We start from the raw sequence: 26,489 nt of genomic DNA, 5'->3' as shown, positions 1-26,489 counted from the left end.
GGGAAGTTGGGGTGTGAAGAGAATGACAGAGATCTGTAATCTGGTGGCGAAAGAGGACGCATTCCAGTGGATTGGGAACTGAGTGTAAGTGTTTTAACGAGATGGAATGAGGATCCCCATGGGGTACTTCTTGGCTGCACCCTGCCCATAAGTTGTACAAGTGTAAGGTGGGAACTGAGTACCCTCGTCTGTGGCTCCTATAGAACAATAAAGTTATTGGAGCATGGAATAAAGGTATTGGAAAGGGTGTTGGAGATGAGGAAAAGGAAGAAGGTAAATATTGACGAAATGTAGTTTGGATTTATGCCAGGAAGAGGAACGACAGATGCGATTTTTATTGTAAGGCAGTTGCAAGAGAAGAACATGGAGAAGAGGAAGAAGTTTTTTTGGGTTTGTTGATCTGGAGAAAGCATTTGATAGGTTGATCCACGCGAAGTAATGAAATGGGCATTGAGGAAGTAAGGAGTGGAGGAATGGTTGATCAGAGTAGTGATGGCCATGTACGAGAGAGCGCGCACAGCTGTAAGGACGAAGGATGGGAACAGTGGTGAGTTTGAGGTGAAGGTGGGAATGCACCAGGGGTCAGTACCAAGTCCACTTCTATTTGTAGTTGTGATGGAGGTGTTGGTTCGGAGGGTAAAGGAGGGTTTACCGTGGGAGCTGCTGTATGCAGATGATCTGGTGTTGATTGCAGAGAGTATGGATGTACTGAAGGAGAAGATGAACAAGTGGAAGGAATGTATGGAGGCAAAAGGTTTGAAGGTGAATATCGGAAAGACGAAGGTGATGGCAAGTGGTAAAGCATGTGGTGAGGTGGAAAGGACTGGGAAGTGACCGTGTGCTGTGTGCAGGAAGGGTGTTGGAGTGAACTCCATTCAGTGTACAATGTGTGCTGAATGGGTTCATCGAAAATGTAGTGGGGTGAGAGGGTCATTAACCAGTGTGGCAGCTACATTCAAGTGTAAGGTGTGCATCGAGGGAGCAGCAGATGAAGGAATTGTTGAGTTGGATCGTGGAGGTGGCGTGAAGATGGAAGGCGTGAAAACATTTTGCCATCTCAGAGACATGCTGAATGGAGCAGGTGGATCAGACTCTGCGATGGTCACTCGAGTGAGATGTGCATGGAAGTTTCGGGAACTGAGTGGCGTGCTGACGAAGAGGGGAGTGTTGTTGAAGCTGAAGGGAAAGGGAAAAGCTGCATGTGTGAGGAGTGCGATACTTTATGGGAGTGAGACATGGGTACTGAACATTGAGCAGCAACAAAGGCTGGAAAGGGTCGAAATGCGAATGGTTTGGTGGATGTGCGGTGCATTGTTGAGAGAGAGGAAGACAAATGATGACTGGCGGAAGATGATGAGCCTGTGATGGATGTTGTGAAGAGAAACAGGTTGAGATGGTTGGGTCATGTGTTAAGGAAGGATGAAAGTGACTGGGTGAGAGGAGTGTTGGAAATGAGTGTAGTAGGAAGTAGAGGACGGGGAAGACCGAGAAAAACTTGGCTAAAGATGGTGGAAGAAGAAATATGGGCAAGGGGATTAAGAAGGGGAGATGCAGAAAATAGGGTAAAGTAGAGAAGATTGGCATGGGGCCCACAAGGCTAACCCCCGCTTTAGCAGGGATACAAAATATATATATATATATATATATATATATATATATATATATATATATATATATATATATATATATATATATATATATATATATATATATATATATATATATATTAGTAGTAATGCCTGGCGTTGCTCGGGCTTGCAATAAAGCCTGGTGTTGCCCGGGCTTTCTTACAAATTTCCTGAATAGCTGTTAGCGGTTAGCTGTTAGGGTTAGCTGTTAGGGTTAGGGTCGCTAACCCTAACCCTAACACTAACCCAAACCCAAACCCAAACCCTAACAGCTTGGCGTAGCGGAGGTAAACAGTGCCCGGGGCAAAGTGGAAATTTGCGTCCCCCATAGGCCTTAAACTTGAGTAGATTTGAATGGAAAATCCCATAAGGGATATCGATTTATCGATTTTTTCAAATATCGGAAGTGTTATGGAAAAATTTATCGCCAATGACCTAAGTTGGACCAAAAGCCATAATCGTACCGAATTTGAATGGAATCCGTTGGAGTTTGTGAAAATGCATCAAAACGAATTTTGAGGGGCCTCTTTAGGAAGACAATAATATCATTTAGTATATGTGCCAAATCTTGTTTCATTTCATGCAGTAACAAAAATCTGATGGTGGAAAAAAGAAAGGGGCGTGCCGAAATATTAATATAGATATACATACATACACACTGTAAATAACTCAAATAATACAACACTTAGTACAACATGCAAATCAATGCAAATGCAAATCAGATACAAATACAAATATACAAGAGCTCTAACCTTTCAAATTATGACAAACAAACACACAGTTCTTTCAACTTCTGATTTAAAAAAAAAACAATAAATTTCACACTTTAGCTTTTGAGTATCAATTTATTCAGCTCTTCACAGCTTTACAGCTGACCTCAATTTACCCCTCCAGGTTGGAACACCCAAATTATGTCCCCAACACAAAGCATAACATTTCCAATCACATAGGATACACTAATCCATTACACCTTCACACAATAACAATGCAGTTTCACAACAAGCAGACTACCAGCAAGCACAATGAACAAACAGAAAAAATAAAAAGAATCAACTCTGCAAACATTCCAAACACTTATTCCTTACACTCATTCCCTCCTTGAGGACTCGAACCTCTTAGCGTGTCGGGACTTCATCCCTTTTTCTTCGGCGGAATTTAACCACTTCTTAAACCATTTGAATGCACAGGATTCTATCCTGTTTTGTAGGTGGGCTTTAACCCCTTCTTAAGGCCCAGTCACACCTTGACGTTTTAGCCAGCTTATGCCGATTTTTGGAAAATTTGTCTAAAACGCTGGTACACGTCGAATACGTTATGGGTAAGTTTTGATAACATTGAGAGCACGCTGAAAAACACTGCCATACGTCGTTGTACGCTGGCTTTAAACGTTGTACTTTTCGGTTGTCCTCAAATTTTCCATGCTTGAAATGTTAAGACTTATGCCAGCGTATGACTCACACGTTCCGCATAACGCTGGCCATAAGTTGTAGGCACGTCACGCGATCGTTGACACACGTTACTTGTAAGTTACTCAAGTCGAAACACGTCGAGGTAATGTTTAGCGTACCCGAAACTTATTTCTAACCTATGAGTTATGTGTTGTAATCACGTCACGCGATCGTTGACACACATCGACACACGTTACTTGTAAGGTGCTTATACGTCGAAACACATCAAAGTAATGGTTAGCGTCAGTGTTCCAGACTCCCTGTTTTTTTTTTTGTTTTTTTTTTAGGTTTTTTTTTTTTCTTCCTTCCTTCGGAATGATGGTGATTTTGACACTTCGATTTCTGGTGCGGTTATAATATAATATAATTAATAGGCTGCCGCTCAACGATTTAAATCATAACCGCACTGTACACTGAACACCGTCATACCGAAGAAAAAAAAAAAACCGGGAGTCTGGAACACTGACACTAACCATTACCTTAACGTGTTTCAACTTGTGAGCACCTTACAAGTAACGTGTGTCGATGTGTGTCAACGATCGCATATCGTGCGTACAACTTATTCCCATCGCATGCGGAGCGTGTCATACGGCAAGTACGTCGTAAAATTTTCAACATGTTTAAAATTACAAGATGTACTCCACTTACTACGACGTTTGATAGCGTACTTTAGCGTTCTCTTCACGCATACCAAACTTACCCATACCGTATTCGACGTGCGCCAGCGTTTTAGACACATTTTTCAGAGGTCGGCATACGCTGGCAAGATCGCCAAGGTGTGTCTGCGATGTTGACACTTCTATTTCTGCGGCGGTTATGATTTGAATCGTTGTGCGGCAGGTTTTTAATAGGCAACGTCACGTCATCGTCGGCGATGCGTGCAGCGCGCTATGTCTAAGTTCGACTATCGTTGGGCATAGGTTGTGAAGGACGACAACAGGTTCAGCATTCGTTGGTATAAGTTATCGATAACACAACGAAACGTTCTGTGTCCATTACTAATACGTTATGCATAAGACCAAGTCGTTATGAATACGTCCGAATCTTTAAAAACAAAACGTCAAAAGTTCAACGTAAGCCAGCGTTTTACATACATTTTAATACGTTGCCATTGTTTGCTAAAACGTCAAGGTGTGACTGGGCCTTTAGGGAAATTTTAACCCCCTAATTTTAGGCCTATCAATAAAGGTTTTCCTTTATATACCTCTCCGATTAATGGAGTACCACGTTACCCCTTTAGTTGAGAGATGTAGCATCCGATCTGAAGAGTAAACATCTTAGTTCGTGGCCACTTTATTGCGATTATGCCACAGGGTGCAATCATTCAATTCCCAGCTTTTCCAAGATTTTTGGTCTCATCTGAGGTGCCAAATTGTGGAAGAAATTAACTCAATTTTCACACAGGTTCAGCATACAAAGGAGAATATTTAATACAAATATAGCAATGAAACGCTCTCAAAGGAAAAACGCTAACCCGTCTTATATATCGTGTGGAGACGAGTGGGGGAAATGATTGAACAAGCAGGATAAAAGAGAAATAGCTTTTCATCTTCGAAAGAGTAACTATTCCCATAGTTCGAAATTATAAAAACTGCTTTCTGTTACTGGGAAAGGAGTGAAAACAGTCAAAACTAGAGGGGAGCACTCGGTAGAGTGCAAAACCTCCGCCGCCAATACTGCTCGGTCACTCAAGTGAACCTGATATCCTATTCATTCAATTTGACGTCAACAGTGCTCACAGAGTTATAGTTTGCAACTTTCCCTTTTACATACTTAATTAATTCGTCATAACTAGATTCCTTCAGACAGAAATTGATTTTATGTGGGTATATCCACCTGAAGTTCCAAAATCAGCCGCAATTATAATTTTGGCATGTTTTTTGTTGGAAATCACTTCTAACATGTAGAAATGCAAAAAAAAAATTCAAATATTTTTAAAATAAAATCGAAATTTTTTGGAAAAAAAAAGTTGCAAAATTTTCCGTTTTTTTTTCTCCTACATTTTTTTTTTGTTTTGGTTTGGAAATCACTTAAAACATGTAGAAATGCAAAAACAAAAACTCAAATATTTTTTCAAAATGGCCGCCATAGCGGCCATATTAGACTTTAGACCAAGTCCAAAATCTAATGGCATGATCCTTGGACCATAACTAATCCCCCCACCAAGTTTCGTCGAGGAGTTTTTTTCCGTAATACTGTTCACAAACAAACAAACAAAGACAGGGGTGAAAACAGTAACCTCCGTCCATCTACGATGGCGGAGGTTAACTAGAAGGGCACACGGTGGAGCGCGTACCCTCTGCCCCATCATGCCTGATCCACGAGAACATATCTGGCCCAATATATTTTTTTTAAATATCATGCTATATATCGTTTTTGAGCCCGATCTCTCAAAGGTGAAGAATTACTTAAGAAATTCTAGTCGTATGATCCGTATCTTCAAAGTCGAATAAATTTGTCGTGGTCACACCCTCAACATGTCCACCAAGTTTCACCCGAATCCGTCCACAAATTTTTGAGATATCGTGCTATATATCGTTTTTGGCCCTGTCTCTCAATGGTGAAGAATCACTTTCAAAAACTCTCGTGGTCAGATCCGGATTTTCACCAAGATCTAATCAATTCGTCGGGGTCACTCGGCAAATCTGTCCACCAAGTTTCATCCGGATCAGTCCACAACTTTAAAACATCCTGTACACAGACAGACAGAAAGGGGTGAAAACATAACCACCTTCACCTTTGGTGGCAGAAGTACCAATGTCGGCAAGGCCCAAGTTCAGCCAATCAGAAAAGAGCACCTTCAAGGTTCCACAGAGTTTGGTGGTACTGACAGTTTCACAGATCAAGGGAGTGAATCATTACTTCGGCATGTTCTCAGCATTGATAAAGAACATTACATGAACTGGCACTGCTCACAGAACCTCGGCAGATTTTACAATGCATCTACAAAAAGCCATGCATTATATTCATTAAATTTGTAAAGTCAATAAGAAATATCTAAAGTTATGTTTAATCATGTACTAATCAATATACTCAAGTCTTCCTGGAACATATGCAACATTTCCAGGTTGTTACATAGTTTTAATCAAAAAATGACAAATTGCTATCAGCAGAAGGCAGATGTACGTTTTACACTTTACAGAAAGAAAATGTACCAGGATACATGGTTAACCATGCTTACAAGGGAATCCTCTCAACTGCAGCATTTTACCCAAGTTCAAATAATATTTTATGAGTAAGAAACAATGTCTTTATTCATTCACACCAATTACAAATGCTTAAAGAGGAAATTTTCAACAGGGGAAAGTGAGGGAGAGTCAAAGATAATGTTATAACACACACACACACACACACACACGTATTTAAGTTATTGATGTGTTCCTGGAAAACATCGTTTAAATGGAACTTCAAAATCCCATTGATTTTGGATTAAAGGATGGATTAAAGGGGAAATGCATTTCTAACAGGGAAAATAAATAAATAAATTAAATTGAGTGGAAATTTTTCAAAGTTGCTTTACTCACCCTCATCCATTGCTTCACTCACCTTAATCCTCACGTTATGTTTATCATTCGTTTTTTTCAATTTAATTTTTATTTTGCCTTCCGAACTCCATGGAGTCCCCATGGAGAAACCAGGCGCAGCTGCCTGCGTGTGGATCCCACTGGTTAATTCTTATTTGTGCACTGAATAAAGTTATTTTTGTTGCACTCAAGAAAACTATCTCATTGAAGCTGGTTAATTTTGGCACATATCCCAAAAAAATTTTGTTCACTCAATACATTTCTCCAAATAGTAGAAAAAGATAAGTTTAATGCTTTGGAAATTTCACATTTTCTTGTGTATATATGGAGAAGGAGGGACCAGAACAGTGCTTGTTTAACCCTCAACGGCACGCATACCAACACTCACACATTGGCACACCTGGGATCAATTTGACCCCATTCAAAATGGTCATTGATTTGGTCGATACACAAGCCAAATGTTGCAACATTTGTCAAATATATCATACCTAGTTTGTACAAAACAGTGTAAAACATTGAGAAGTTGATGATACATATGAAACGTATTCAATATCTAGTGATATCCGGAACAAAAACAATCAGAAATTAATGTGCGAATGGCTACACATTTTACTAATTAACTTTTTACACAGAAAGCAGCAACAGCATAACATACAAAATTAAAATATGGCAGTTTCCATAATAATGAAAGAAATATGAGTCATTTTTCATTGTAGTGTCTCGATTTATGAGGTTCATTGTTCTAGTTACGCTTCACAATTTGTACAAGTAGTAACAGTGGTTGAATGAGTACCACAAACATATTTGTTGCAATTTGAGCAGACAGTTGAGGTCTTATTGTCCTGTGGCCTTCTGCATAATTGGCATCGTTTCCTGGCAGGACTTCTAGCCTGGCATGGTCTCTGGATTGCTGCAGCAACCTTTCCAAGTTGATGTAATGCGGTCACTACAGCCGGCTGGAGAACATGAACATTCTGAGTGTCAAGTCAATCCAGTCGTTGGTGAGACCGTATGCCAACTGCTTGAGGTATTTACGACCTCGACCATGTGGCCTTTCTGCTATGGCCTGGCCTTGCTGAGCATTCTCATTATCAAACTGATTGTAAGAATGTCCGGAATCAGCAGATATTTCATCTGGCTGTTCATCAATGTCAGAAACCTGATCTTCATCTGATGTATCACGGACTGCAGCCTGATCTGGCATGTAGGAATCATCGCTTGGATCAGATAAAGACTCACTGTCACTTTCATCTTCTAATATTTGTCTAAGATCATCAGCAACAGAATACCGTGCTCTCCGTTGGTTGGCCATGGTTTGAAGGAAAATGCAAATACACTAGCGTTATGAACTGCAGTTTCGATTTCTGGAATATCCCATTTCCAGGAATGAGCAATTCCCAGAACCATTCCAATCCCCTTTTTGTCACAGAATGATACAGATTATAATAGTATGAAAACAATTGGGAAACACCTTTATTGTTCTTTGAGAAATAATAATTCCAGAAAAGAAAATGGGATAAAGTGTTCATAGTTATGAATGTAAATGTTTTTTGGGAGTTCTCCCAGCGTGGGTCATAAAGACCCCACTATTTTCTCCTGCAAATATCTCCCATATGTATTACCCTATATTCACTAAATTTTACAGCAATAACATACATATATGGAGTGAGGATAAACAGAGACCATGGGCTGATATCGGCTAATATTATTTTTTTTTTTTTACACACAAAAAACCTGCATGTTGGGTCAAATTGACCCCAGGTATGCCGTTGAGGGTTAAAGTAAATAGGCATATCGGCTTTGTTATAAGACTCGTTATAAGACTCGTTATTTCTTCAAATTTTCAGATTTCGACACTTTAGTCCGACGATATCCGATTTTCAAAGCCGAAATAATATTTCAGTGATATACTTTAATTAGTCCGTGAATAGATCGTGGAAAATTGCATTATATAATGCATGAAATCGCTCCAAACTCCGAATTTGAAAACTATAGATAGCACTTACAAAAGTGATGCATACGGAAATTCGTAGCAATGATGCACAGGCATTCGATAATACGAGGAAAGTGGAGGAAAAAAAGAAAAAAAAACCAACAAACAAACTTTATAGTTAAGAAAATGTTGCGGCCTGTTCCGAGTTAGGACATGGTTGAGCAGGCCAAAAAAAATAAATATAGCGGTTTCAGACCCCAGGATACGCCTTAAGACCCCAGAGAGTGAGGTAGCCAAAGATCACAAAAGGATATTATTAAATAAGGCAGTTAATTATCTTCAAAAGGGGTGTTTTAATTAACCCAAACGATAGATCAAAGATTAACACCAACATTATAGCCTGTTCCACATTTAAAATATGGAACTCAACTCTGCAAACATTACACAATCATTTATTATCACCAATACAATTTGAGATGAAACATTAAAACAGACCAGTGTTTCCCACCTACCATAATCATGCACAAAAATAATGTGAAATGTCAACACACCATTTATACATACAACTCACAAAAAACAACATTGATGAAAAAAAAAAAAGAGACAGTGAATAATGCAAATGACAATACCCGTAAATGTAAAATCAGTGTTTTGAATCCCAATTAAAATGCCATGTGGAGCTGAAAAAGCAAATTTACAAATGAAAGGCACAACAAAAACACAGCAGAATGTATCTTCATTTTCTTTGGTTGATTCCATTAAGCAATTGGCTTGCAAACAGAAAATACATTTTCATATACAATTTTACTAAAGACCTCTATGTAATTGTCATGTCCACATTGAGGGGCACGCGCACACACACGTCATTTCCCTTGTTCATCAGGTGCTCTGAATGCTGCCGTAGTGCAATGGTTCCTTATCTGCCGGAAGTATAAGTCTTTGCTGCGATGTGTCCGAACGGTTCATAAACCACAAAATCCTGCACACATCACAAAAATTAAATAAATAAAAAACATTATGTCATGTTTGGTGAGAAAATGCATCAATATACAATTTAAGGTCATATTAACCACAATAGTTGCAGACACTAGTGTCAAATACTTGTTTTAAGATCATCAACAATAAATCACAGAAACCTCACCAAACCTGTCATTGAAGTGGGAGTCATGTGATGCAACTCCAACCGATCTATATCTAGCCCGTCCCATAACTCAATTTGTTCTCTTTTGATGTGCATCCATCTCCATATTCAACAATTTTACAGCAAAAAATGTGAAAGAAACATGTGAATAAGTTGAAGTGTGACATCTTCCTTATTATGTGACAGCCTTATTTCAGCACATTTGTGAAAAAGGCTCCATGCTCATGGAGGAGCTGAATAAAAAAAAGAGGTATCTGGCTCACAAACTACCATAGGATATGGGAGGGGGGGGGGCTAATCTTGAAATTTGGTGTAATTTAGTCACCAGATCTGAGGAAAGACAGCTGCTGTCGAGGGTTCAGCAGAGGCCTACAAGATTTATCCCGAGCTAGATGGACCATCCTATGAGGAGCAGCTGAAATTAGAAGGGAGGTGATTACAAGGGAATTTGATTGAGATGTTTAAGATAATGAAGGGTAAAGAAGATAATCAAACGGAAGACCAAGAAGAAACTCAAAGATTTAAAAAGCAAAGATGAAGTCATCAGGAGGAACCTGGACAGGATTCGGGTTTCAGCCGCTACTCCACAACCCTCAAAACCCATGTACGTGCAAGCAAGTGAGCCTTATAGAAAAAAATTCTGCAAGAATTGACTTCAGTTTTTCAAAAATTCAAGAGTTTTTCAGCAGAACAAGCCGTGAAAGGAACAGGGGCTGTAGCCTAAGAATAAAGAAGAGGAGAGTGATGACAGTAACAAGGCAAGGGTCTTTCACTCGGATAGTAGTTAATGCACAGAATAATCTCCCTCGTAAGGTAGTGGCAGGAGAAAAACAAGATAAGTTTAAGTTGAAATTAGATAGGTACCTCGATAAATTGGACATAGAGGGGTACGGAGACATTGCCAGGACTTCTAATTTTTGCGTGGATGGGTGATGGTATCTAATGTTGGTGTAGCACAGGCATGATTCGCCGAATGACCTCCTCCTGCAACAAAGTTCCTTGTCAAATGAATAATGTCGGTCCGAAGATGCGGCTTTGTGGAACACCAGCTTAATGGGAAAGGAGAAAAATCAAGGGCCACCTGCTGTTTCGACTTGCAGAGGAAATCAGACAACCACTTGAGCACGAGTCCTGAATACCACATGAAGACAACTTGGAAATCAAAGCTGGATGCAGGATAGTCAGAAAAACTTTGGAGCTATCCAGAGAGAACTTCCTAAACTGTTGCTTGTGGTTAATATCATCCATCAACTGCTGCTGTATCAAAGGAGCAACATATCCAAGTTGGAATGGCAATGTCAGAAGCCAAACTGGTTGTCAGAGATGAGCAAGTTCGAGAAGATATCATGCCCGAGGTCAGCTGCAATAATAGAAATCCACTACTTTGCTAACGAAGCAGAAAAGGCGAAAGGAGCAACATATCCAAGTTGGAATGGCAATGTCAGAAGCCAAACTGGTTGTCAGAGATGAGCAAGTTCGAGAAGATATCATGCCCGATATCATGCCTTGGTTTCCACGAAGCAGAAAAGGCGAAAAGGTCTGTTGTGGAGAGAATCTGTTTTGGAAAGTTTTCTTATTGATAAGAGTGATGCTTACAGCTTTCTGAGTCGGAAGAAGTTGGCCATTGAAGGACCTTTGTGGTTTTTTTTTTACTTATGAAATCTAAAGATTTCGTAAGTATATTGATGACTTCCGTCCGCTGTTTGTTTGCCTACGAAATCTAAAGATTTTGGAAGTATATTGATGACTTCCGTTTGTTTGTGTGTTTGTTTGTAGGCACGATAACTCGAGAACGGAAGAAGCTACTAATGTTAAATTACACCACGTGATTCAGGAGGGTGATGGCGAGTGCTGATTTGATTTTGGTCAAAATCGGTCAAAGTTCAAGGTCACTGAGGTCAAACATAATTCCGTAAATTAATGTGGAGAAATGGAGTATTTTTGCTTCGCTCGACGTTACGAGTTTGTTTTAACTTCGATTTTAATTTTGTCTTTTGTTTTTGTGTTCACTTAGGACGCTTAAAACTGTTGTCGAAATTCAGTTAAAAATCGGATGTTTTGGAGACGTTTTAAGATTGTATAAAAAATATTTCACTCGACGCGTCACGGCTCGTCACATGGTGCAGTGCACTTGAGCAGAGGCGGCGTTGACCACATAAAGGTTTTGTGTGTGCGCGCTGACTGTTTTCGATAAAGATGGTGTTTAAAAGTCATTTTTTTATCCCAATAAAGGTTATCGTCGCATGCCTGACTCGCTAAGCCGTCGGATTATGAAAAGATTGTTGGGGGATGGCCGAATATTATGGTTTTGTGACTTTGATAAAAGAAAAGAAAATAATTGCGTGGAGAAATGGAGATTTTTTGCTTCAGTCGACGTTACGATTTTTGATGGTTTGGTACAGAATCATCGTAGAAACTTCTGGTTTGCGTTGCTACCTTCTCGAGAGACAGCTTTTATAAGACAAGGTCACAGGTCAAGTTGACGATTTCGTAAGTACCAGTCTGTGACTGCTTGTTTGTTTGTTACTTACGAAATCTAAAGATTTCGTAAGTATATTGATGACTTCCGTTTGTTTGTTTGTGTTTGTTTGTTTGTTTGGAGGCACGATAACTCGAGAACGGAAGAAGCTACCAATGTCAAATTACGCCACGTGATTCAGGAGGGTAGTGGCTAGTGTTGATTAGATTTTGGTCAAAATCGGTCAAAGGTCAAGGTCACAGTGAGGTCAAACATCCAAAACATTAGATTTTTGATGGTTTGGGACAGAATCATCGTAGAAACTTCTGGTTTGCATCGCCACCTTCTCAAGAGACAGCTTTTATTAGACAAGGTCAGAGGTCAAGTTGACGATTTCGTAAGTACCAGTCTATGACTGCTTGTTTTTTTAGTTTGTTTGTTTGTTTGTTGGCACGATAACTCGAGAACGGAAGAAGCTACCAATGTCAAATTACGCCACGTGATTCAGGAGGGTAGTGGCTAGTGTTGATTAGATTTTGGTCAAAATCGGTCAAAGGTCAAGGTCACAGTGAGGTCAAACATCCAAAACATTAGATTTTTGATGGTTTGGGACAGAATCATCGTAGAAACTTCTGGTTTGCATCGCCACCTTCTCAAGAGACAGCTTTTATTAGACAAGGTCAGAGGTCAAGTTGACGATTTCGTAAGTACCAGTCTATGACTGCTTGTTTGTGTGTTTGTTTGTAGGCACGATAACTCGAGAACGGAAGAAGCTACCAATGTCAAATTACACCACATGATTCAGGAGGGTGCTGGCTAGCGCTGATTAGATTTTGGTCAAAATCGGTCAAAGGTCAAGGTCACAGTGAGGTCAAACATCCAAAACATTTGATTTTTGATGGTTTGGGACAGAATCATCATAGAAACTTCTGGTTTGCGTCGCTACCTTCTCTCGAGACAGCTTTTATTAGACAAGGTCAGAGGTCAAGTTGACGATTTCGAAAGTACCAGTCTATGACTGCTTGTATGTTTGTTACTTACGAAATCTAGAGATTTCGTAAGTATATTGATGCCTTCCGTTTCTGTTTGTTTGTTTGTTAGTTTGCAGGCACGATAACTCGAGAACGGAAGAAGCTTCCAATGTCAAATTACACCACGTAATTCAGGAGGGTGGTGGCTAGCGCTGATTAGATTTTGGTCAAAATCGGTCAAAGGTCAAGGTCACAGTGAGGTCAAACATCCAAAACATTCGATTTTTGATGGTTTGGGACAGAATCATCATAGAAACTTCTGGTTTGCGTCGCTACCTTCTCTCGAGACAGCTTTTATTAGACAAGGTCAGAGGTCAAGTTGACGATTTCGAAAGTACCAGTCTATGACTGCTTGTATGTTTGTTACTTACGAAATCTAGAGATTTCGTAAGTATATTGATGCCTTCCGTTTCTGTTTGTTTGTTTGTTAGTTTGCAGGCACGATAACTCGAGAACGGAAGAAGCTTCCAATGTCAAATTACACCACGTAATTCAGGAGGGTGGTGGCTAGCGCTGATTAGATTTTGGTCAAAATCGGTCAAAGGTCAAGGTCACAGTGAGGTCAAACATCCAAAACATTCAATTTTTGATGGTTTGGTACAGAATCATCGTAGAAACCTCTGGTTTGCGTCGCTACCTTCTAAAGAGACAACTTTTATGAGACAAGGTCAGAGGTCAAGTTGACGATTTCGTCAGTACCAGTCTATGACTGCTTGTTTTTTTAGTTTGTTTGTTTGTTTGTTGGCACGATAACTCGAGAATGGAAGAAGCTACCAATGTCAAATTACAACACGTGATTCAGGAGGGTGATGGCTAGCGCTGATTAGATTTTGGTCAAATGTCAAGGTCACAGTGAGGTCAAACATTCGGTTGTTGATGGTTTTGTACAGAATCATCGTAGAAACTTCTGGTTTGCGTCGCCACCTTCTCTCGAGACAGCTTTTATTGAACAAGGTCAGAGGTCAAGTTGACGATTTCCTAAGTACCAGTCTATGACTGCTTGTTTTTTTGTTTTTTTAAATACCACACTGATGCTCGTGTAACAGCAAACACACAGAACATTTCACAAGGCAGGAGACAAGAGGGGCGGGAAAAGGAAGCACAAAATGGTGCGGAACAGAGACAAGAGGAGATCTGTGGAAGGGCGCAGGATGGGGCGGGGTACATGGGATAAACAAGATGGTACTACAGGAAGGAAAAACAGGGAATTTGAAGGAGGTGGGTTTGGGGTGGATTAGCAGGGGTAGAAAAGAAAGATTTTGGATGGGGGAAGATATGAGATGGTGGTGAACAGCTATTTTGAAGACATGGAGGGAGGGGTGGGATTGAAGAGTGTGGGAGTTTGTTCTCGAGATGGGAAAAAAAAAGAGGAATGAAAGAGTGAAGGCGAGCAGTGATTCGTGAGAGTTACACAAGAAGGGATTTTTTTTTTGGAGGACCTTGAAAGCTCTGCAGAAATATAGGGGAGGGGATAAAGCACAGACAGCGTGGGGGGGGGTGCAAGGCCAGGGAGGAGATGGGAGAAGACAAAGACCACCGACCTGCTTGCGGTGAGAGACGCAAAGACTCAGCTTCATCGCAGCAGATACCAATGATCCGAAAAGCCTTGGTTTCCACAGATAAGAGTGAAGCTGAGCTCGGTGTGATGAAGGAGCACCACCCCAGAGGGGTGAGCAGCACTCCATCAGGCTGTGGAAAAAAGTTTTGTAAGTGGTTAGAAGCTCAAGTGTACCAAGGAAGGATTTTGCACGACATGAGATGCCCAGTCAGTGACTGGCTTTGGAGGCCAGCTTGGAGATGTGGCTTTCCCTAGAAAGATCGTGGCAGATAGTGAGGCTCAAAAGCTTGAAGGAAAGGAACTCTTCAAGGGGATTGTTGAAAAAGTAGATTGGGGGAGTTTCAGATGTCAGATTTGTCAGGATTGAAAGACATGTTCCAAGTGTTTGACAAGGTTGTGATTTTATCCAGGTTTGCAGAGAGTGAAGAGGCTGCTGCCTGTCAGTCAGTGGAATGAAAGATGGTACGACAGAGTGTGGAGTCATCAGCAAAGAGATAAAGATAATTTTCCAGAGAGTCAGAGATATCATTGAAGAAAACCAGAAAAAGCACAGGACGGAGAACTCCGCCTTAAGGAACTCCAGACTGGACAGGGAGAGGAGATGAGAGAGAGCCATCAAAAGCCACATATTGACTGCAACAGGAGAGGAGGTCCACTGGCTATGAGTGGAGATTGCCTTGGATACCATAAGAACAGACTTTGGTGAGCAGTGCAGGATGCCAGACTACATGGAAAGCTCACGATATGTCTCAGGAGATGGCTCTGATCTCATGTCTGGCACTGAGGGCCTCCATCCATTGTTGGGAAAGCAGAAGCAGCATGTCCAGGGTCGAGTGACCTGGTCTAAAATCAAGCCATTTGAGAAGACGAAGGATTTGATGTCAGAATCTATGATGAATTCCATAGCCTTTATGATGATTGGGAGCAGGCCGATTGGTCTGTAGTTTCAGGGATCCGTTTTTGCACGTTTTTTTGCAGAGCGGTAATGCTTGTTCATTTCTAAGCAGATGGCAGATGTCCTTGAGCAAATGACAGGGTGATTAGAACAGAGAGAAGGCGAGTAAGAGCTGCAGAGCAGGTCTTGAGGACACGAGGGCTGATGCCGTCTGGACCAGTTGCAGAATCAGTCGAGGTTTGACAGCAAAATCTCCACCTTGTCAGGAGAAAAGGACACAGAGTCCAGGAAAACCTGGGTGCGACTGGGTAAGGTGGGTACAGAAAGCGATGGGTTTGGGACACAAGATGTAGAAGCAAACAGAGTTTAGACATTCAGCCTTGTTACTTGCAGTCAGCTGTGCAGCCATTCGAGGTAAGGGAGGGTATGGAGGGAGAACATACACCAGAAACAGATTCAACTAGAAGGGCACTTGGTAATGCATACAACTCCGTGACGTAATGCCTGATCAATAGGAACATATCAGGCTCATTACAATTTTCGAAATATCATGCTATATATCGTTTTTAGCCCCATCTCTGAATCATGAAGAATCACTTTAAAGATTAAATAATTCCCGTATCCAGATCCGGATTCGGATCTTCATGAAAATCGAATAAATTTGTCGTGTTCACATGCCCAATGTATCCACCAAGTTTCATCTGAATCCGTCCACAACTTTTTGAGATATCATGCTACATATCATTTTTGTCACTTTAAATCAATTTCAAAAGTCAAGTTGTCGGATCTGGATCCAGCTCTTCCCCAAAAATGAATCAGTTTTTCCTTGTCACACACCCCCAACCTGTCCAAAAAAATTTCATCTGGATCCGTCCACAACTTTTTGAGATATCCTGCACATAAACAGACAAACCAAGAAAGGGGTGAAAACATAACCTCCTTCACATTCGGTGGCAGAAGTAATTGACCTCTGGCTCACAGTCAGCAGAGACATGGATATCACTACCAAGGTAAGTGAATCTCTCCACAACCTCAACATCCTCTCCACAAACGGGCACAGACAAGACAGCAGCATCCACCCGAAGGGACCGCCTCAGATTAACCCAAAGAGACCGTCATCTAGTGGAAGACCCCTCAGCACGACCCCAACACACATTACCGCATTCTGACCCGGGAAGGTTACCCCGTGGTTTCCCTCATATTATCAAAGATTGGGGGTCCCGAATGCTTTGCCCCAACCTCGTCATCCGGTGACCTGCCCTGTGAAGGGCAGCTGCACAGGATGTACTCCCACACAGTGGGTTTTCAGATTTTTTCTGTGCTTTTCGTATGTTTTGTGGAATGAAGGTTTTATGGTGGCTGGAGTGCAAATCCTGCCACCAACCTCCTAATAAAAAGTTACCCAACTCTGCAGACAGTTGGGCACTAGATATGGATGGCCATTGGCTCACAAAGAGCTCCTCCACCCTTTGACAGGTTTTTTTTTTTAATCCTGCTCGGGGTCCACGTCATACACCCTCCTCACCAAGAAACTTGGTGGGGGAGACAGTTTAGTCGCCGACAACAGGTTAGCACAGGTTTACATGGTACCTGCAGCAAGTCACAGATCTAATCTGACCTTACCTGACCTGAGGTCAGGTCAGGTTAGTGGTGAAAGAAAGGGGAATGTGGTGTTGTGCGAAAACTGGACGCTATAGGGGGTGACGAGGAGAAAAGGAGTTTGGGGTGAGAGGTGAGGAGGTGTGCAGTGCAAAGCTTGTTATGTTCCGATGTTCGGTTGAATAAAACCCATTGGAGAATATTGAATTTCTCATTCTTGGAGTATTTTACGATACAACAGTGACCTCCAACTCACCCTCTTGTCTCACTTGTTCTTCTTCTGATCCTGCAGCGTTCTCAGATCATGTCCCATTTGAGATTACTTTCTCGCTGATTATCTTCAGATAAAACTTCCCAAGCACCACAGAATGGTGGTTATTCAATTGACCTGACTAACCACTGATGTTCTGGCAGGCAGATGCTCTACTCTTTTCATAAAGAACTGGTCCAATGGCTGATCATCTGTGGCTCTACCTGGCTTTCTCATCCATTTCAACAGGTACTTCAACTGTTCTGGTGCTGCTGTTTGTCAGGAATTAAATTCCTCAATGTCCACTTATCCAAGCTTATCTCAAAGAGACCACTGGAATACCTATGTCTGCCTGTGCATTCCTCTGCAACACCAACTGTTTATCTGTGTAATGTTGCATTCACCAAATAATAACTCAATGTTTGCCTCTCCATCTGACTCAACAAGTAACACGCTTTTTAATTTGTGGTGACTTCACCTGCCACAAATGCAAGCTCGTTTGGTGTCGGCTCATCAACAACTCCCAGTGTTACTGCAAACTCCTGCAATTCCATCAGCCTGATCTAATCTGTGATCTTTGCATGCAAACTGCAATTCTGGTGATTGTAAATCCCCATTTGTATATCCGTTCATGACAAAATTTCCATCCAACCACTCGTATTCCTCCTCAGCCCATGTTCTTGTCAAATCCCATATCTCTGGCTATTGTTAGAGAGCGACAGAATCTTGCAGCATCAGGCTCTAGTGTATTTAGGTCAACTGACAGAGACTGCAATCTGCCCTCTCATATAACGATTGAGCCGACAGGTCCATTGCATATGCAATCGACTCCACGTGGGAAAACTTTCAAATATTCATATATATATATATATATATCCCATCCCAACGGTGGCTATTTTTTCCATTTTCTTGGCCCTGGTATACCGAATCATGTGACGAGGTTGTGGAAAGAAAGCTGCTTGCTTTCTCAACATGGAAGGCTAATCCACCTCGGTTCAATTTTCAGTCACTCTGAGCCTCATGAGTTTGTGTCCATCCTGAGGCAAGCCAGAAAATAATATTACCAAGCCCAATGCTTAATTTTTCAACCAGTATCGTTCCTCAAAATTATGGTGCTGCTTTTTCAAGTCTGTCTCTGGTGTACGAGTATGTTCCTCATCTATTCCTCACCGACCTCAAAAGGCCTCATCAAAGACTGTTCAAAACAAAACAGAATGTGTCAACTTCGTGTCTGCCTCCAAATATCATATACCCAAACCATCCTTCTTTGTGTCCATCTGAACATGTACAAACTGCAGATTGGACATTCTGCATTTCGCTCTTTAGAAGAGGATTTTCTGTCCAGCTTTGCCTGTTGCATCAGTGTCCATATTTTCAAATGCTATCCTCCTGCTCCTGCTTCTTCACGTATCATTCTTCTTTTGGTGCATACTTAATGCAAGTATGTGCCAAACTTCATGCATGGAAGTCAGCACCCATAACAACCCATTCACTAGAAGCGTGCAAAAACAGATCTTTTCATCAACAGATATACCACAAGCTGAGATAATGTATCGTGCAGTTTCATTCCGCAGTCAGAAGGTCTAAAATATAAATACTGGTATTCAGAGAACAAGATAAGATCGAGCATGCACTGGAAGTTTAACGCTTGATTCCTTCCAGATTAGATGTTTCGCAAGCTTGAAGGTTGGACTATTTCTCCACAATGAAGCATGAATTGCACACTACTTTTGGAATATTCACCAATCAGTGCGATAGTTTGTGTCACATGATGTGCATGATCATGGAGCCGAGTCAATCGTCACGTCGACCACAATATCCTCATTGGATCAAGTGCTTTATGCACTGCAAAAATATTTTAAAGGACCTTGTTGACCCATTTACTCCTCTTCGATGGAGTAAATACCACGAACGTTTGAAGAAGTGGTTCGGAATGGCCGCTGCTTGGCATGACGTAATTGCAAAAGATCATGAGCATCTCGTTAAAGCTTGGTACTGTACAGTGAGATTCCTGCCGAAGAAGGTTTTCCTTACCACCAGTTATCGGCATTTTATTAAGTGTCTGATCAAACTTGGTGAGAAAAACAGACTGAAGAGGAAGCTGCTGTCCACCTCCTCCTAGTTTGAGGCGTCAGAGTTGAGTGGTCGAGTTCTGCTGCGCTACTTCATCCCAAGCAAAGCCCATGCAAAAAATGATATCCACGATCGAGCCTTCATGCCAGAGCAGTTGTCCTACCTGCAATGTGCATCATGTGCAACAAGGTGAATCACTACATGAGTCTGATAAAACAACAAAAGATACCTTAATGTGAGCTGAAGCATTTACAGCAGGTTCGTAAATTATCCAGTATACTTTCCAAGAGAGTCTTCTCTTTCTTCTTTAATGGCCACCATTATCCCACCTTTTTTATGGGGTTGGCCAGGGGAAGCTTGGCCCGGGTCTTCACAAACTGGCAGGCCAGGTCTGATGTTCGACTAGTTTGGGCAGGAATTTGGAAATTGGCCATATCCCATCTTCTAAATCTTCAAAGAGTGTGAAACGATCAAACTTCTGAATAAGAGATGAGTGCAAATGGAAATTATTTTGTGCAGACTTGGATGACTTTTCAGGAAAACTACTGGATTGCTTGTGACCTTGCCAAATTGAAGACCTCCTCAAGGTGAGTTCTCTTCAAAGTCACCATCATCCAAGATCTAGTTTTAGCTTTTCAAGTCAGTGTCTCGGATTTGTTCAACTTCAGGTCCTGGACTCAAAGATGGATTCAAAGTAGATACTGCTCACGAAAGAGCTCTCAATTCTGAGTGCCTAACCTCTTAGTGTTGCTCAGCCTTCTAAATTTGACGACAGTAGTTTTCAGAAAACTTAAAAATTCATGCAATTTCATGTAACCTACCCTTTACCTTTGTACATCGTATAATCAAAACTATTATGATGAAGAAAGAATATTCTTTACGTAAGTTGAGATATCGTCTACTCCTCAACAAACATCTTATGAAATGATAGTGACCATGGCTATTATAGTTCTACAACTGCCTCGTCATACCCAAGTAGCGTCAAAGGGAATACGACGATAGCAGCCGCAAGCAGGAAGGAAAATCCTGGTGACCAAGACACCGTGGCTGCATAGACATTGTTGAAGATGACACTGGCGAGCAGATTACTGATCATTTCCCCACAAGCTACAGCAGAAAACACTGCACCTGAAAAACACAGGAAAGCAAGACATCTTGGAGGACTTACCAAACAAAATAAAAACAAAGGATTGTCCTCCACAAATCAAAACATTCCACTCACTTACACTCTTTGGTAATGGTTTTTGAGAACTTTTTCAACAGCACTGTACTTCAAAATGGCAACCAATCAATAAATCACATTTACTTTCATATCTACCCATGAGCTTTTCCATTCTCACAAACTGCCCCGCTCCCCCCCCCCCACCCCGATATGATCGTCGTCTACATATTCCCTCCACCCATTTAGAGATCTGACACCTGCAGTTTCTGTAATCTAGATTTTCCATGAGCCTTGATAGTAAAGAGTAAAATTAACATAAAAGTTGTTTGACACTTACAAAAGTGAAAAAAAATATATATCAAGATTGTTTTGTGAAGAAAATGAAGGATACCTTGTTCATTTGGGTTTACAAGCTTAGAAAGCATTGAGCGTAGAACCGGAGCTGGCATAACCGCAAACATCATTGGAATATTCACTGGAATGGAAAAAGAAACAAAATATGGTCAAAAGGAGGAGAGATATGGAGGATACATTTTGAGCAATGCATGAGGATAATGAATGGGATGATGATCCAAATTTAATGAAAGTGACTTTAATCAGTTCAGCAGTTATTGTTTCTGTCATTATTGCCAATTCATCTTTCACAGTTGCATATTTTCATTCAATAAAGATGTTCATCTTGAAAACATCCCAGAGCCCGATTCAACCAACACAGTTATGCCACAGGTGGCAAGACATCAAAACCACACCTGCTCCACTCCACATTCTCTCGACAACAACTTCAGCTTAAAATTTCAAGGCAAAATTGACAATTGGTTCATCTCATCATGTACTTGTGAAGGTCAACATCTCTCTGGCTATTCTCAGAGAACAGCCGCAGCGTTGGAGAGTTTGGCAGATCACTCAGGCAAACTGGCAGGCACTGCAAGCAGCCTCTCTTCATATATGGTCTCCCATATCAGCTGCTCCTGATATCAACTCAACCTGGAAATTCTTGCACAGAATCCTGCTTTGCTCTCCCTGAGGCACAGATCAATTGCATCTCGTCTTCTGTTATCATATCCATCCTCAAACCCATGGTACACTAAATCTTGTGGTGAGGCAGTTGCCTTGAAACAACTTGCATTCACTGCCAGGAAGGCAAATCCGACCGAAGGCAATCTCATTGCATTCCACAAAGCCCAAATGTGTCTGCGTGTCCGTCTGCGTGCTGCTGCTCCCCTCCCAACAATGGCTGGAGGCCCTCAATGTCAGACAAGATCAGGGCCTTCTCTCTGGACAGATCTCATGCTTTTGATGCAGTCTGGCATACCAGCTTGCCCTCCAAACTCTCTGCTGATGGCATCCAAGGCAAACTAGAATCTTGTGTTACTAACTTCCTCCACTCTGGTAACCAACGTGTGGCTCAACAGAATCATTTAATATCCTCTCCTTCTCAAGGCTGGAATGCCCCAAGGCATTGTTCCAGGCCCCCTCATATTCCTAATCTTCATCAATGATCTCACTGACTCTGGAAAATCTTGTTTATCTCTTTGCTGATGACTCCACCCTCTGCCAAGACATCCCTCACCCTTCAGATAGGCAGGCAGCAGCCTCTTCCTTCTTTTCGGACCTTGACAAAAATCACAAGCTGATTAAACAATTGGAATATGTTTTTCAATCCAGATGACTCACACTCTCACTATCTGTCTGAAATAATCTGGCAAACCCTCCGATATAGTTTCTTAACAATCCTATTGAGAAAATTCAGTCATTAAAACTCCCGGGTCTCACTGTGAGCCATGATCTTTTTTGGGAAAACCACATATCAAAGTTGGCCTCCAAAGCCAACCACTGACTGGGCATCCTCCATCATATAAAAGTCCTTCCTTGGCACACCTGAACTCCTATCCACCTACAAAGCTTTCATCTGCAGCTTGATGGAGTACTGCTCTCCGCTCTGGGCTAGCTCCCCTGCATCACATCTTGCTCAGCTTGATGCCGTGAAAATCAAGGCCTTCAAATTCATTGGAATATCCCACACTGAAACCGAGTCTATCGCTTTGCCATCGGCGACAGGTCGGTGGTCTCTTTCTTCTTCTTCCTCCTTTCTGGTCTTGCATCCTATACCCTCTTCGTCCTTTGTCCCTCCCTCATCCCAGGTATCTTCAGGGTGCCTGCAGTCCACCAGCACTCCGCTAATCGTGAAACTCCCAAAGTACAGAATTACTGCTCACCTTCACTCATTTGTTCCTCTTTTTTCCTGTTTGTGAAACCAACTCTCACATTTTCCTCAATCTCATTCTTTCCTCTTGGTCTTCAAGACAGATGTTCACCACCATCACAGATCATCCATCATCCACAACCATGATCTTTTCCTACACCCATTAAGCCACCCCAACCCAAAATTTTGCTTGTCTGCACCTTGTCCAACCCTTGCATTCTCCCCTATCCATCATCGTTACCCTCGTCCCTTGTTTGTCCGTCTCTGTCTATTTTCTCCCTCGGCCCAACTGTTGAAATTTCCCCCTTCTCTTTCTGCTGTTCCTTTTGTTACGTTGCATTCCTATCAATTATCTGTTTTTGCTCTTCCACAAGCCTCGCTGCATACAAGAAAAACCCCAAAAACATCCAGCCCAGCAATTGTTTCTGCTCACCACAGACTTCTCCAAAAGCACAGCAAAGGACTCAATCTTATGACTACAGTTGGATAAGAGTTGCTTGCACCATCCTTTAATGTCCAACGCAATGCATCTACGGCACTTGGTACCCAATGTGCTCATTTATTTCTTGTCATGTCACGGAGCAGACAGGATAGCTGGTAGGTTACACACTCGCCATTTAAATATCACGTTTTGGTTCCCGATCCCACTATAATCTATCATCTTGGTGTTTTAGTCAGAGCACTGCATCAACGAGTACCCCATCCTACATAGGGATGTTCTATCTGCCAGCACTGGTAACTGCAATTGTATCTTAAATAACCCACAGTACCTTTCAATCGGAGTAGACATTTGTGTGCTCGTACTCTTACCAAATTCTAAAATTCCTAGCCTAACGTCCAACACCCTGGTGACCAAGCAGTGACTTATCCATGGATGGTTCTCAGCTGTGGAAATGTTCACAACTTGGAGGCATCCTGCTGCTGCTACTATTGCTGCAAGCAGGTTGCGCGGCTGCAGACACCCTGGTACTCTCGAAAGTAATATGGGAATTTCATGATAATTTCCCACCCAATGCACCCATAGAGTGACAAATGCAGTGAGTTGAGAGCAATGTTACCGTTTTCAGTAACAATGGTGGAGGATGTGGCAAAGGGGAATGTTGACTGATGTTTCATATTTGTGTGAACAGGGGAAGTAGATTTTATGGCTGGATCCACATGGTGGGCCAAAGGGATGTTTAGGGCACAAACACTTTTTTTTTTTTTGAAGGGAAATCTGCAACTGGAAGATATGAATTTACATTTGATAAGCAAATATGATGAGAAATAACTTCACTCTGCAAGTTATATCCACTTTAAGGTGCCTGTTGTTGAACACTGCTTTAAAATGTAACATAAAACTGTGTGTGTAATGAAGACATACCGAGGTACATGATGATGTCAGTTTTCGCAAAATAAGTTGTGACCATTCCACCGACAAAAGACATCATTCCAATGGCAGCAATGAGGATGTCTGGCAAAACCTTTGAGAATAAATGGACTCCAAGGTAGCTTGTGATGTATATCAAGAAGAAAAAAGCAGAAAAATAGCCAAGCTTTATGGAGTTCCACAGAAGAGGTTCATTCAACTGGAACCGAGAAAATAGGCCAGCAGCGCCAAAGAAGTAAAGAGCAGTGACCATAAAAGTGACGAGCATCAGGATGAGTCGAATCCTTTTTTTGAGGTCACCATCCGCCAGACACAACGTGCGAAAACCATCCCGAATTTCCTTTATGAAAGTCATGATGGTTCGCCGAGGAATGTTGCCTTGGGAAGACTCCCTGGTTACCGTTTCTTCTATCAGCAGCCACACATACAGCATGCACAGTACGTCAATCCCAAGAACCAAAATAATCACTTGGTAGAGCTGCATAACGCTACCAAGGTGGCCTGAGATGAAGGAGCCAATGAAACCAACTCCACCAATAAGCATCTCCAAAAAGGCAATTCGGGCATTTCGAGATGTCACAGAACTAACATCGGCCACATAAGCAAAACTGCTGCCCAACAGTGTTGTTGTGCCTCCAAAGAAACTTGTTGTGAAATTGAGGATATAGAAGACCCAAAGTGGTAAGTCGAGGTAGAGGAGAATGACCATCAATATGTTGCTTACAGCATCGCCAAAGCAGACGACGAACAGGGGAAATCTGCGCCCATGCTGGTCACTGTAGGCACCAAAGAAGAGTGTTGCAAGGAAAGAAGGAACAAAAGCTACCAGGGTGAGGTAGAGATCAAATCGTGATGATGCTTTTTGCAATGCCTGAAATGAGAAAAAAATAAAACAGAAATAACTTTTTAAAGAACCAATTAATCTCCACACACACACAAAAAGAGCCATAATCACAACAGCCTTCACGCAAACATTAAACAATCTTAGAATTTCTTGTCTTTTGAGATATAAATGACAATGTAACTTATCAATACAAATTTTACAAAATTCAGAAAATGTTGCCATTCAAGGATAAAAACGTTTGGTTTAGCCAGTTATGAATATATTTCTTTGGAAAGTTTCTATTCTGTGAAAAATATTCATTAAACGACACAATATTTTCATGTATTCGGCAAATGGGATTATCTGCGGGGATACAACAAAGTCGAAAAGCAGAAACCACACTAAATCATGGGATTATCTGCAGGCTACAATATGAAAACTGTCAATAACTATAACGACACGAGGTGGAGCACATACCTCCACCAGGCTGAACAGTTCATGTGTTGTATCCCACTGATTGGCTAGATCTGCATCCAGACCTGAATGAAAATCTAATCAGCTTGTTCTTGTCACCCACCCAACTCGTCATAATCCATCCATAACGTTTTGAAATATCATGCTGTATATCGTGTTTTTACCCATTTGTCAATGGTGAAGAATCACTTGTAAAAATCTTTTAATTCTCGGATCTGGATCTTCACCAACATCAAATAAATTAGTCCTTGTCACACATTCAACCTGTCCACCAAATTTCGGCTGAATCCCATCACAACTCTTTAACACATCCTGCTCACAGACAGAAAAACAAACAAGAAGGCATCATGCGGAAGCCTGACAGGCATGACGAAAAACGGCACCGTCACCTTGACCTTTGACAGATACTGTCAAAAAACATTGACAGCCTCACTTATGTCCTTCAGAATCCTCTGGTAAAGTTCGAGAAAGATCGCTGAAACTGTTCACGAGTTATCGTACTCACAAACATACATACGTACATGGAATGGTGTCATGAACTAAGAAGTGGAATGGTATCCCAAACACCAGATAATCCCGTCTCTATCATTTCCCTCGCCAGAAGAGAGGGTATTGCATTTGGGTCCATTTGTCTGTCCAGAACGTGAGTAGTTTTTCTCTGCAACCGCTTGTCGGATCGAGACAAAATTTTCACCGCAGGAGCAACTACTCGGCAAAGATAAAACACCCTTAAACGTTAATTGGGGGTCATGCTGATGCAATGTAGCAAGTTTGGATGCAATTGGCCCAGAACTGCAGGAGTAGCGTGACAAACAAGTACACAAACCCACAAACACCGGTCTGTAAATGATGACATCATAGGCCACGTGCTGTGGCAGCCATGTTGGAAAAAAAGGAAAAACTTTGGATCTCTTTCTCAA

At 41.5% G+C, this 26,489-nt stretch overlaps 1 protein-coding gene across 1 annotated transcript in view; it reads right to left on the bottom strand.

Moving 5' to 3' along the window:
• Positions 1-8,040: 8,040 nt before the first annotated feature.
• The window catches only part of LOC147015228 (lysosomal proton-coupled steroid conjugate and bile acid symporter SLC46A3-like), a 30,261-nt gene continuing 11,812 nt past the window's right edge, over positions 8,041-26,489 (bottom strand). Inside the window, exons 3-6 of the mRNA XM_085849786.1 lie at positions 24,267-25,143; positions 21,092-21,175; positions 20,510-20,666; positions 8,041-9,512 (exon numbers count right to left, since the gene is read on the bottom strand). Of these exons, the coding sequence (XP_085705912.1) occupies positions 9,413-9,512; positions 20,510-20,666; positions 21,092-21,175; positions 24,267-25,143 (1,218 nt within the window). The 3' untranslated portion in view covers positions 8,041-9,412. The remainder of the gene's footprint in view (positions 9,513-20,509; positions 20,667-21,091; positions 21,176-24,266; positions 25,144-26,489) is intronic.

The sequence above is a fragment of the Eptatretus burgeri genome, chromosome 12 (genome assembly GCF_056783735.1).
Source record: "Eptatretus burgeri isolate ZD-2024b chromosome 12, Ebu_testis_v1, whole genome shotgun sequence".
NCBI lineage: Eukaryota > Metazoa > Chordata > Myxini > Myxiniformes > Myxinidae > Eptatretus > Eptatretus burgeri.
Note: the sequence above shows the minus strand (reverse complement) of the source record. Positions and strands in the feature narration are given on the sequence as shown.